Below are 13667 nucleotides of genomic sequence, written 5' to 3'. Positions count from 1 at the left end.
GCGGTGCCTGAAGCATTTGCGCCCGTCCCTGTAACCGTTGCTCCTCCTGTTGCAGCGACATTTGCTGCTCCTGCTGCTGCTGATACTGCAGCCGTTGTTGCCGTAGCTCATACGGCTGCACTTCATATATCTGCAGCTCCGGTGACGGCCGACGAGGCGGCTGATTCCGCACCGGACCATAGGTCAGCTCGCTATCGATTTGCGTTACTACGTCGCGGCGCAATTGCACCTGTTCCGGTTGTCTAGCTGCCTGGTTTTGCGCCACCGGTAGCTCCGGAGGGTGCCCTCGCAGTCGCGCCTGTAGCCTTTGCCCCTCCTGCTGGAGCGGCATTTGCGGCAGCGGCTGCTGCTGCTGCTGCTGCTGCATTGGTCGACGAAGCCGCACTTCTTGCAACTGCATCTCCTGCCGCAGTCTACGTTGCTCCCAGTCTGCTTGTTGCTGCAGCTGCTGTTCCCGGGCTTGCAGTTCAATGTTGTCAACGTCAATGACAATGTTCAGTTCTCGGAGTGACTGCTGCTGCTGCTGCTGTTCACGCTAAACAATGCACACGGACGAAACGATACGAGACACGCGAATGAGGTTACGCGGATCGGGAATGATACGACAAAGGAACAAATTTTCTAACTCGGACGACGAACTGGGTGGACATTTTGGGTACAGTTTCTTCGAGCCGTTGGGACCACACGGTTTGTTTGTTGTTTTAAATAGCAAAAAATGAAGAAGAGAAGAAAAAAGGTCCAAACCACACAATACAAGTTCGTGTGTTTGATGGGACAAATTACGTCCTGGTATGTTTGCGTCCTGCTGCGAGCATCACATACTTCCTTCACCCCCTGGCAAGCCATTCCAAAGCAAAAGCTCGATTCTAAATCAAGCTCGCGTTTCATGCTCTGATGCCAGCGGGGAAAAAAACTAAACAAAACGTAACCAACAACAACTGTGGAGGAGATCCAATCCGAACGAGCATCAACGTCAATGTACCGTTTTCGCGCCTGCGCGCCCTGCCTGATCGTTCCTACGGTGCTGGCGGCTTGCCAAAGGTCCTTTCCTATCACCGACAATGAGATGACGCAAACAGCCCTCGCACCACCACCGCCAAGGGTAACCGTTTAGGGCAGAAAGAAAATAGATTCAGGACTTCTGTGCACCCAAGGCGAGGCCTTTCCCCTTCATCCTCATGGTCGGAAGCAGACTCACAACAAAGCGTACCCGCGCGGCGGGCAGCCGTTACCGAACGGTTGCCAAAAGCGCCAATGCGCCAAGCGTTGGACACAGAGTGAAGTGTGGGTGTGAGTTTGTGTATGCGTGTGCATAACAATCGAAAATTTTGTATCTTGATGTGTGAGTGTGTACAACAAAATAAAAATTTATTCAGAACGAAAAAAGGTTGAATGTAAAAAATAAAATGAATAAAACAAAATCATTAAAAAAGATACCATAAGTGCAAGAAAAAATACAACAACAAAAAAGCAATTAGAAGAAAACGGACAGAAAACAAAATAAAACAAGACTTTAATAACGGCAGATATGAATCAAAGTTAAAAAAAAAACACAAACACGCACAGAAAATGAAAGGGATGGTAACCGATATTAAGTCACAACGCAGTAGAATGGAAGGAGACAATCGCAAAGACATAAAGAACAAACTCGTATCATTCCCGATGCGCGTACACAAACATCCATGGAGACAATCCACACGGAGAGTAATGAAAAGTTCAAACGGACCAGGAATTATAACACACACACGCGCGAGCATACACCGGAGGGAAAACACAACCAAACACCATCCCGTGCAGAATAATGGCACGCGCCAAACCTTGGTGACGATCACTTTCGCCGTCGGTTGGCCCCGGCCAGATTTCGGCTTGTAGATGATGACCTGCGTGGTCGGTGGGCCCTCGTGGTCCGGCTTAAAGATCTCCTGGAACGAAATGCCCGACACCGGCACGTCCTTGAGCGTGAGCTCGCCGTTCGGGCCACTGCCGCGGATTGTGCTCGGGACCGTGCTGGTGACCGGACCGGTTGCCCCACCAACACCGCCACCGTTGACGGTCAGCTCCGGACCCGGCTTCCCGCCCGAGCAGGACCGTGGCGGTGACTTGGAGCGCTTGCTACGGGCGTCACTGGTGGCAGTGGTGGTGGGCGCCGCCGGTGCTACGGGGCCACCCGGACCGGTGGGTTTTTTGGGGGCATTAGTGTTGGTACCGTTCTGTGGCGCTTGTTCGCCGCCGGCAGTGAGGATCCTTCCCGCTTCATACTGCTGCTGCTGCTGCTGGTGCTGGTGTGTTACTTTTGGCTGCACTGTACAATACTGCGTGATTACGGGGGACAAACGGGGTAAACATTGACCCAATGTGGCGTTTGGAAAGAAAATGGAAACAAAATTACCGTAAAAACATTAGCGTCACGACGTTCGTGCTTCCGGGTGCGTTTTGGGCAAACGGGCCAGAAAATGAAGCGAGTTAAAGAGGAAGGAAAGTGAAGAAAAAAGGAGGAGGATATTCGATAGGCAGCTGTGTTGTGTTGCAGCTTTGACCGTGACGCAATCAACAAGAACCGGCGCGATCGTATTCTAAGCAAGCTGGGTAACATACGGTCATACTAAGAAACGCATCATGGGCTGGCGTGGGGTTGTGGTGTGAATCGAATAGGACACGGAAATAGTTTTACCAGATGAATGTAGGGGTATTTTTCATTTTCATTTTGATGTTTTATGAGAAGCTATTTAACCATAAGGGAGGTAATGGTTCCTATATTTGTCATATTGTGTTCATATTGTGATGATGGAAGTCATGGAAACCTAAAATAAACTGTTTATAACTTCAATGAAACTGAGTTCTGAAGCTTCGTTCTTATCAATAGCAAGGAATCCTTTCATAAAATCGAACTTTGGCGTTATTCAATCATAATGCCGAACTTACGCGTTATTCGATCATCAGACATGTATTATTTTTAATAATCAAGTCAGCGAACCATGTGTGTTCCGTGTCGTTAACAGATGTTGTTCGCGAATGAATTGGTTTTTCAAAGCAAACCTTTTTACAACACATAAAGTAATCTTCAGTTAGCATTTGATCATCTAGTTTGACCATTTAGCACTGGGACAATGAAGTTGCGTGGAGTGCGAGGTGTAATGCGAGCTCGCTTCAAGTCTTTGACAAGCTATAATTTTACTGTTACAGCCAAGCTACACGTACTGGACGATATCGGACGATGCCATAAAACGTAGGACCGCAGACAAGAAATTTGCGTCGGGACGGGCCGTGTCGGATAACAGCGAGCCGATTTTTTGTGGGATTTGACAACGGATGTTAACGGATTTATGGCAATGTCCGATGTCTTCCGGTGCGTGTAGCTTGGCCGTTAAAGCTGTGCGCGAGGTGTCCACAAAGCAAATTTGAGCAGTCTGCGAGCTCGCATGGGCACCTCGTGAACAGTTTTAACAGCCGAAATTATAGCATGCTGAAGATATGAATTTTAGAGCAGGTTGCGAGCTCGCTTGAGGTCTCGCAATCGCGACAACTTCATAGCACTAGCGATCTCGCTAGAAAGCAGGTTGTGAGGGTAAACAGTTTCTTAGCAGTTAAATTAAATCGCACTCGGCGAACAAAATATACAGCTTGCTATAGATTCGAAATCTGATATATCTTTTTGAAAAATCCACAAACATACAGTAAGTGATAATTACAACAAATAACGCCGAATAAAATAAATTATAAATAAATTATCGTTCATTCGCCGAATTCATGAATGTATTATAAAGGTTACCAACGATTTCTGCAATATTTGAGTAGAACATAGTACTCGAAACATCACAATATTTTGCGGGAAACTGCTTAAATGCGAGGGCGCTGGGGCTATGAAGTTGTATGGAGTGCGAGGCCTCCTGCGAGCTCACAAACTGCTCGAAGTTGGTTTGCGGGATTCAGCAGTTATAATTATAGCACCTCACGAACAGTTTCAACAGCCCAAATTATAGCTAGCTTAATATCTGAAAATTGATATTTATTTTTGAAAAATCCACTAAGTATTATAAAAGAAAAAAAGATGAAATTTTTGTGGAAGCGATAAAATTAACCAATACTTGCAAGCAATTTCGAGCAATAGAAATTGTTCCAAACCCTCAATTATAATGTTCATCGGGTATTATAATTATAACTGATAAAAACTAGGGGCGAAAAAAGTGCTTGCACCCTGCAAAACAAATTCAAGCAGACTGCGAGCTCGCATGAGGCCTCAACTGACGATTGCAATCAATCAACTAACGTTCAATTATACAGATTATTGTTGAATCGCTTTGGAACCTCAAAATTGTAAGTCTATTTTTTATTATTTGATTATAACGATTTATTCGAAATTATACGTGCATTATTGTACGACATCTCGCGAAACATTGCGAGGGTTACCGGTAGTATCTCCTGCTCGAAATATTTTTCTGTTTATCTTCATGATTTAATAAAAAAGAAAAATTATTCATCGTTCTTTGTCCAAATGATCACGCACTGTATTTTTGTGGATTTTTCAAAACAGAAATGTGAAATAAGCATATTTTAAACAAACTACAATGAATGATACACTGGCATAATTGTTCGAGTGGTGCTATACTAACTGATAAAAATATGGGCGAAAAATGCGATTAAATGCGAGGGCGCTGGAGCTATGAAGCTGTACGAAGTGCTAGACCTCATGAGAGCTCGTAGACTGCTCGAATTTGTTTTGTGGGATAGCAACGATCCGCTAAACGTTGCGAGGGTTTCGAACAGTTGCATGCGAGTATTGGTAAGTTTCATCGCTCCCACACATATTCATTTTTTGTGGACTTTTCAAAAATAAATATCAATTTTCAAATATTTAACTAGCTATAATTTAGGCAGTTAAAACTGTTTGATACATGCAATTATACAATTATAACTTATAACTCACAAGCTGCTTAAATGCAAGGGCACTGGGGCTATGAAGTTGTATGGAGTGCGAGGCCTCATGTAAGCTCGCAGACTGCTCGAATTTATTTAGCAGGGGTAGCAGTATTATAACATCCCTTAATTGCATGAGATCTGTGCGTTGTGTGATCACTACGATTTTTCTGATTTATTACAAAAAATAAAAATCAACAAAGCATGTATATAATATGATTGGTAAATGCTCTAAGCTATTTTAATGCTACAATGTATAATGCTGTAATGTACAATGCTCGAAGCTATTGTAAATAGTAGAACATATGTTAAAACTTCAAAACAGATGTTGATGGAATTTTGCCTCAAGCATTCCATTGTTTCACATTATGCATCATTATTTGGCTCCAACTTTTATCCGTAAGATTACAACGTTGAAATCATTCCAAATTTTTCATTAAAGTACAGTCTTGTAACAACTGAAAATGTGGGTTAACTTAGGAGAATCCCTTGGAGTTTGCAAATCAATGCTTGTTAATTTACCATTTTCATCGTTATATTTTATCTTCTTCTAATTATTCATCTACGGCACAACAACCGTCTGTCTTAAGGCTTGAATCCATGGCGGATATCTTATGAAGTCGTACGAGTTGACGACTGTACCACGGGAAGGCTCAAATATTTTGAAACTACTATTCATTAAATTATTCATCATACGTTCACATTTTGAAACACACAGATTCAAAACCAAAGTAAAACATAAAAAAGAGAATGACTAAAAGTAAAATATTAAAGCCATATAGTTTCAAACAAAAAAAAAGAGACACATTGCTCAAAATTTGTGCTATACAGACAAATTATGATGAATTTTAAATAAATTTAGCAACAATGGCAGTAAAAAATTTCTATTCACGCATAACACTCATTGCCTTATCCGATGCAGAAACAAAAAAAAACTATCTTTCTTTATGAGACACGGCACTCGTTAGGAATCAGGGACTATCGATTGATGGGTTCGTTCATGGGTTTAACATTGCTGGAGCGCGTTCGTTGCAATTCAAAGGTCCGTTTGAGGTGTTCGAGGTAACGAGGACTCATATTATCCACACAACACTTTAATATTCCACAAATTTCTTTTAACATGTTTGTAACAATATTGCCTTTCACATTGCCATTGCCTTTCAGTTGCCAAAATCTCATACCATACTGAAAGTGAAACAGTAAAATTCATTTTTTTCGCCCATGCTAAACGGTAATTTGAACCTCCTTTTGACAATTTTTCTCCACCCAGATTTCCACACATCATTCACTTTGAAAATTTCCAGTCAGTGGGGAATGGGAATGAAATATGGTCAAAGTAGGATTTCATTATGAATATAAGCTAAAAAAGGAGTTTAATTCCCCACATTTTATTTTCCAAACCATAACAAATGGAGATGGAATTTAATATAAGTTTTAAAAAATCATGTTCACGTTCACTCGAACACCACACTAACCTAAACATCTTCAAAACAAAGCACAACTCGAACCAATGATCGGTCGACTGAATTTATAGCAGGAGCCGCTTCTCTCATGACGCTTGCAAATCGAAAACTATTCATCACGTGTCATAGCCACCTAGCAAACAATAAAACATATGATAGCTAATAAAGGTGTTAATAAAATGAAGCAGTTGTGTTCAAAGCAAATTTGACCATCACCTTATTTTAATTATTTCCACTGCCGCGCCTGCTATTGCCAACTGGTACCTTTGCGGAAGGTGTTCCAACTGGCAATATAACTGTATTTTGCCTTTTATTGAAATGAAATACCTTGCGTCTCTAGCTGAGCTAATCCATAAATTGCTGCCACTAAATGGTACAACGAAATAGAACCGCTCATACCGCCCCCTCCCCCCAACAGCTTATCGGATGTGCGCTTGAGGGTTCGTCGCTTTGGTCGTCGGCACAACTGTTTTACTGCACACTTGTGTCGCATTGCATTGAGTGTTGAGTGTTGAGCATTGATTTGCGTTTGATTTGACGCGCTGGGCAATATCGCATAAAACCAAAAAGTGCAGCACATCACACTTGCGTAAAAATACTTTTGCATCATCACTACCACATAATAATAGAAGCTTGCATCGAAATCGCCGCCGGTTTGGTTGATTGCATCCCGTGTCCATGTGCTTTAGAGTTTTGCCTTTCTCCATCGGAACAGCCGCTTTGAAACGCCTAACAAGTTTGATCGTGGTGTGGCGGGTGAGTATTGTTTTGGGATGGGTGGATTGCAATTTTGGAATGATTGTAGAATATCTGAATGATGCTCTAGCGTGATCATGGGTAAGTGTGATGGAAGGAAACAGAGTAAGTGTTAGCTAGGATTGCGCAAGAAGGGTGAAGGGCAAAATAGTAGTCAAAATGTGTGCAGATATTTACGGCTTGCTTATATTCAGCTGGCTGTGTTTGCATAACACAATACTATCGTCGTACACGGGGGTTTGCGCACACACAGCACCAATTCACAATCGCGAAAAACAACCGCGTGCAACTTCACGAGATCGAACGACTTTTCCGCGAGCCGGGGTTTTGTTTTTGCTTCAAGTTTACTTTTATAGTCTTTATCACTCACAATTGTTCTTCACAAAATTCTAATCACTCGACGACGCACAACACTGTGGAATAATTCCAGGCAATGCTCTGTACAACGCCGTAAGCTGACTTCGTACAACACACGTTGGATCAAAGATTTCAACGAACACCGAGGAAGAAACTCTAAGAGACGACTGAACCGGTTGAAGTTAGAAAACGAAGTGATCGACAGCGCTTCGATCCTGCTAACGTTAGGCCGAAGCCAGCGGCTCCCCGAACACAAGCAACATTCTGACACACGCACACCAACGCGAACCGGCAAACCTATACCACCAAAGGGCAGTGCATTTGCATCATCGTGCATCTCCGTCAGATCGCTGTGGCGCGTGTGTGATCCGCTCTTGGTTTCCCTTTCTAGCGCAGCACTGTCGGTCGTCGGTCCCCCCCCCCCCCCTTGGGTGTTGCTTGCTCACTCGGTAGCGTACGGGAGTGCACGACGCTTTCTCGCTTACCCTATCCCATCTCACACACAAACTCACACATTCGCACAAACACTAATACTAGCTTAGGAAAACACGATCGAGCATGTCGTTCGGGTTGTGCTTGGCCGAAAATGTGTTCATCGGCCGGGAGTGTGGCTGGATGAACTAAACGGATACCCTTTGGGGGCAGTTGCCGGTAATTCTTTGTTTTCATTACAGAATAGAAGACAATTGCGTCAAATATCATGCTACTATTCCCATTTTTGGATTATTTTGTAGCAGAAATCGAGTTTGATTTTGCCAATCAAATGCATTCTTAAATTGTGTCCCGCTCCCAAAAAAGGACCCTCTCTCGGACCGCTCACCAACCGCTTCGGGCAGGTTCGATTCGAAGGTTCAAACATTTCACGGCGTCTTCGGCACAAAAAAGGTTACCCTCGCCTTCGATGTCTAGGCCCTGTTGCCAAGCTTTGTCTCATCCTCCCTAAACTGTAACATCCCCAAGTAGAACACAACTCGCAAACGAAAATGATGATTCATCGCAAACGTACCTTCGGCTTCGCCTTTGTCATTCACCATCATCGTTCTGCAGCTACGGCTGAGCGAAACAGCAAGAAACCCTGCAGTAAGGTCAGACATTGCAATAGATTCATTCAATGTTTTGAGTGACTTTCCTTTGATGAAGATATCACGACAAAGCATGAGATCCGATGAGTAATGAATGTGTTTTAGATAGTCAATTCTACACACACACGTACATACAAACAAGATCGTCTGTATGCCCTATTTTCAGATAATGTATGCTCATGAAATGTTTCAAAAATATGACACTCATTTTAAACAGAAGAAGAGCAAAATAGTGTATTGTTCAACGCAAAGCCACCGACGAATCTATGTTCCTTGTAAATTTCTTATGCCCTTATTGCCCGATCTCACTCCTGAGCGACTTGAACCAATCTTTGCCTCACGCTTGCCCAAATCCCTTTTTATCAATGGCGTTCGATTCATTAAGGGAAACAGCGTCATGTTTAATATAACATCTCCCTGCAATGGGTTTGGTTTTGATTGCGTGCCTTGCGTTCGTTATGAGATTTTTATGATTTTGAAATACAAAAATGATGGTAGCCTATAACGAAATCTTCATCTCTCTATCTCTCTATCTCTCTATCTCTCTATCTCTCTATCTCTCTCTATCTCTCTCTATCTCTCTATCTCTCTATCTCTCTATCTCTCTATCTCTCTATCTCTCTATCTCTCTATCTCTCTATCTCTCTATCTCTCTATCTCTCTATCTCTCTATCTCTCTATCTCTCTATCTCTCTATCTCTCTATCTCTCTATCTCTCTATCTCTCTATCTCTCTATCTCTCTATCTCTCTATCTCTCTATCTCTCTATCTCTCTATCTCTCTATCTCTCTATCTCTCTATCTCACTATCTAGCTACTGTTCCGCGTGGATAATCTTGCCAGTTTGACACGGACAGATACGCAGAGAGATCCCCATCATGGTCACCTGAAACAAATCGGCCAGAGCCGTGAAGTCATTCCAGCGCAAGACAGTGACCGTGACCAGGGACCGGCCACAAGCAATATTCCGCAGTTGAGAATCGTCCCGGGACCCGAGCATCACAAAGGATTGATGTGCGCGACCCATTCCCGCACGCTCACCCTCGCCGCTGGTGGTCGGTCGGTCGTCTGAACCAGCTTCGTGCCTCGTGAGGTTCGATGCGCTAAACCACCACCGAAGGAGCATTGTGTTGTTGTTGGGAATTGGGTCGTAAAAAGATTCAGCGCGGCACGCATATTTACGTGTACCAGGACAGGCGCGGGGACGAGGCGGCCGAACCTCGGGACCAACATAGGGGGAAAGAGCCGTGGGTCTCTATGCACACCAGTGCGTATGCATCGTCGCTACACCCGATAAGCCGGTTTATATGCTCGCGCAGAACCAAAAGTGAAGCAACAGACGTAAGCAAAAATATGAACATAAAGCTATAAAAGCGCACCACGTATATTGAGTCCCACAGAGTTTCGACTTTCAAGACGCAAGACCCGGCAAACCAAGACATGACCCGGACCCAAACCACCACAAACACACCCCCAGCACATACCCTTTCCCCACGGTAGCTGAAGAATGCTAGCGAAAGATCACAACGCCGTGTTGCCGCCAAAAAGTCTTCTCTGGACCCGCTTCACAGGCGACTGAGGATGACTGACTGGTAGAAGCAATGACAACGCACGCATGCATGCTTCAAGGATGAACGCAGAGAGGATATCCTTCAGGAGAAAACAAAACCATCGTCGAAAGACGAAGATGAAGATAAAGGAACGTTATCGCAAACAGCCACCGCCTTATCCGCTACACGACGAGCTGGCGGGCGATATGGTATGCCTTAAGAAGTGCTTGTGTGTGTGTCAGTGTGCTTCTCATTGAAAACTTTTACCATCGCACCCGGCACCTAGGGAAGCCTAAAATCAACCGCTTTCTAAAGCAACACCGGTAGAGCCTACGCATCCATCATGGAAGTAGTAGATTTCAGAAGCGCTGTTCGTGCTCTGCGTTATCGAGAACCTCCTGTGTTGGTGCTCCGTGTGCAAAAAAAAAGGAAAGAAAATAACTTCGTTTGCTTGGCATTTTTTCTAATTAACTTTGGTGATGATGTTTTATGACATGCCCGCTGCTGCATCCCCACACATCGCATATGCCGGGGGGGGGGGGGGAATGTGCACGAAAAGACAAGCGTCGACGAAGCTGGAGGCGACTGGAATAACGGGGACCGAGGAAGAGGAGAACGGTATAGGTAGGGCAGGGAACGTCATAAACCTTCGCTTCTCGGTATTGGTCTGCGTGCGAACCACGGCCCGGGTGTTGCGGCTCAACATTTAACGACTTTCGCGAGGGCCTTTCTGTGCGCGTTTGCGTTTTGCAAAAAAAAAAAAACCAATACCCCAAAAGCTTCGAAAAATGATGCTCTAAATATTGCGATTTTGGGATTTCTTCGCTTCCCTATGCACACACGCATCATTTCTAAACACACACAGCCCCAGCACGCCTGCACATACAAACCCGCCCGGTATGTGGGTACCGATTTGCGAGCGCGTCCGTAAGAGAGTGTGCGCGAAGAGACAAAAAAAACGGCAACGCGCGCGCACACACACTGTATGGGGTGTGGTGTAGGGGGGGCCTGGTTTGATTGGTGGATTGGGTGGAAAGCCAAAACCATAATGCGTGTGTGCTGCATTTGATTGTGATGGCATCCCGCGGCAGAATGTGACAACCAGATGTGATAAGAAGGGAGTATTTCGGTGCACACGCTTCTTTGAGCGCGTTTCCAACACGCAAGGAGACTTGTCTTGATGTACGGGCGATTTTGGTGCCGCAATCCAGCGATCCCGGTCGCGAACACGCCAACCTGAAATCCACCCACTCACCCGCATACATACATACACATTCACAAGTGATACGGTGGGGGGAAAATCAGTAGCAGGCGCAAAGAGACACACAACACGATTTTCCACCAATTAACTGTACCGCGAGGCGGAAAAACTCGCCCAACTGGAAGGATGCGGATCACTGGACACATACACACGCACACACACACACGCGTAAAGACACTCACTGTTTGATTTTGGGCACTTGTGCAAAACTGACGCGAGGAAAACTTTCAATGTCGTTCACTAACTGAAACAACACCAACGGCACACTGAAAAGATGGGAAAAACTGAGCCAGTCGTACGATCGGTAGCGATTAAACACACACGCACACACACGTACACTTGTGTGTTGTATCGCCACTTGTTATGGCGAGCGCGTTGATCAGCCGTTTGTTTTTCTGCTGGCGAAGCGCGCGAATACCCCGAGCAAGAATCGCGCGCGCGCGCGCTCTCGCTCCCCTGTGTACTTGTGGCAAAAAGCCGAAGCGCAGCGCATTGCGGGGGTAAGGGAGATTAAACCCGTGGTTTGGCGGGTGTTGTGCGCCGCACAGGATCGTTTGTGCGCTACGGCAAGCTGGCATAAAATCTTCCATTAACACGATGCGTTTGAGTTTTTTTTTCGTCCAATTTTTCCTTTACCCTTTTCATATCCGAGTTCCTCTCTCGGCCCTGTTCGGAAAATGCGGCACCGATATAATCAACTATCTTTTAAATCATGCCGGTAAAAGTTGTGCTTACGGCTGTTTGCTTTGTTTGTTCTACGCCGTGTGCTCACTGTGCGCTAGGGCAAAAACAAAAAAAAAGTCATAAAATCGTCTTTCGATTTCGAACACAGGGAGAACGTAGGGAGAACATGGGAAAGGGATCGAGAGAGAGAGAGAGAGAGAGAGAGAGAGAGAGAGAGAGAGAGAGAGAGAGAGAGAGAGAGAGAGAGAGCTAAGCAACGCTTTTGCGCAACTCGACTAAAACTAATTAGAAACTCACACTTGTATGCCCTAACGGCGCAACAACACACACACACACACATACACAGGCAGGGGCAAAACGGACAAGGTCCTTGAGATAGAGTGGCTTTCCTTTTTTTATTTTTGTAGACAGCACGATACACAATCGATCGATCGAAAAAGAGAGAGAGAGAGAGAGAGAAAGGGGGCAGGCGAGCGAGTTGCCTTTAAAAAAAGTCGATCCTATAGTAGCAGATCGGTAGATATTGAGAGAAATAGAGAGTGAGAGTGTGCGCGAGCGGGTTTAAAATTGGTGGAATAAAAATACGAATTTCCACTATCTGCGTTCCCTCCCATCCTCCCGCAGGCGCTGTGGAAAATCAGGAAAAAAATCGATCGAACAACCCCCCTTCTCAGCATCAAACCTTGCGTCATCACAATCTGGTTTGTTTTGTGTGTTGGAGAGCGAAAGGGGCATTCGGGGAAATGATTTTGTTTCTACCTCAACCGATTTTAAGTTGGGAGCCGAAGAGAGCCACCCCCAAATGATACACCCGCTGCCCATTCTGATGAAACGAAATAAAGAAGCGGTTAGCAATTTACCCTTCCAAAACTAAGGACGGTGGTCGACCAGTGGTTAGAATATAAGGGGTTGGGAGAGGGGCGATGGGGGTGGTAATAAAACCAGAGTGAAAGGGGGTGGCAAATGCAGACGAACTAAAAATAATGGTTGGGCGACCGATGTGTGAATCCTTTCCCATAATAGACATCCACACCCTCCGTCGACAACCCCGCCCCGCCGTGAATCAAATACCTCCTCCTTCCGCCTCCCAGCCTGATTTTATTTTTGCTTTTCTGTGCGGTTGTAGTTTACATTAACAACAACAACAACAACAGCAACAACGACAGTAAACCAAAATCAATCATCTGATTTTGCAAGGGAACGCGCAACGCGCATTCGACGATGAGCGCGCGCGCGCGCGCGCACTCGTGTTTGGGGGGCAAAATGTTGCCATTCAAAAAATTGGTTTAGCCCGAAACGGTGAGGACGGCCCAAACAACAGCACAAGCAACCCCTGGTGGGCGCCGTGGCGTGGAGAACAGGCCGGTAAGCAAGGTCTGGTTTGAAGAAGCGTCCGAAACAGAAGGAGCGGTTGCGCATCCGGTTCTTTTCTTTTTTATTTCCCCCCGCTCTACAGGACGCTAGACTGGTGTGGAAAGATGTCGACAGGGAACGGCTGCAGCCATTCGGAACACCCAAAGCGCGAGAAGCGGACCACCACCGCCAGCCGGAGAGGCGGTGTGTATTGTGCGTCTCTTCGCGCCCGCCGCTTCGGTCAGCCG

The 13667-nt window shown here is 45.3% G+C and overlaps 2 protein-coding genes across 13 annotated transcripts in view; both read right to left on the bottom strand.

Moving 5' to 3' along the window:
• The window catches only part of LOC133392001 (ataxin-2 homolog), a 17160-nt gene extending 3764 nt beyond the window's left edge, over positions 1–13396 (bottom strand). For both annotated transcript variants that reach the window (XM_061649658.1, XM_061649660.1), the window contains exons 1-4: positions 11393–13396; positions 7311–7657; positions 2207–2312; positions 1–535 (exon numbers count right to left, since the gene is read on the bottom strand). The exon at positions 1–535 is cut by the window's left edge and continues 2193 nt beyond it. In XM_061649658.1, the coding sequence (XP_061505642.1) occupies positions 1–535; positions 2207–2257 (586 nt within the window). In that variant the 5' untranslated portion in view covers positions 2258–2312; positions 7311–7657; positions 11393–13396. The remainder of the gene's footprint in view (positions 536–2206; positions 2313–7310; positions 7658–11392) is intronic.
• The window catches only part of LOC1277360 (serine/threonine-protein kinase Doa), an 83079-nt gene that overhangs the window by 32155 nt on the left and 37257 nt on the right, over positions 1–13667 (bottom strand). The gene's annotated exons all lie outside the window — the stretch shown is intronic.

The sequence above is a fragment of the Anopheles gambiae genome, chromosome X (assembly GCF_943734735.2).
Source record: "Anopheles gambiae chromosome X, idAnoGambNW_F1_1, whole genome shotgun sequence".
In the NCBI taxonomy this organism is placed as follows: domain Eukaryota; kingdom Metazoa; phylum Arthropoda; class Insecta; order Diptera; family Culicidae; genus Anopheles; species Anopheles gambiae.
Note: the sequence above shows the minus strand (reverse complement) of the source record. Positions and strands in the feature narration are given on the sequence as shown.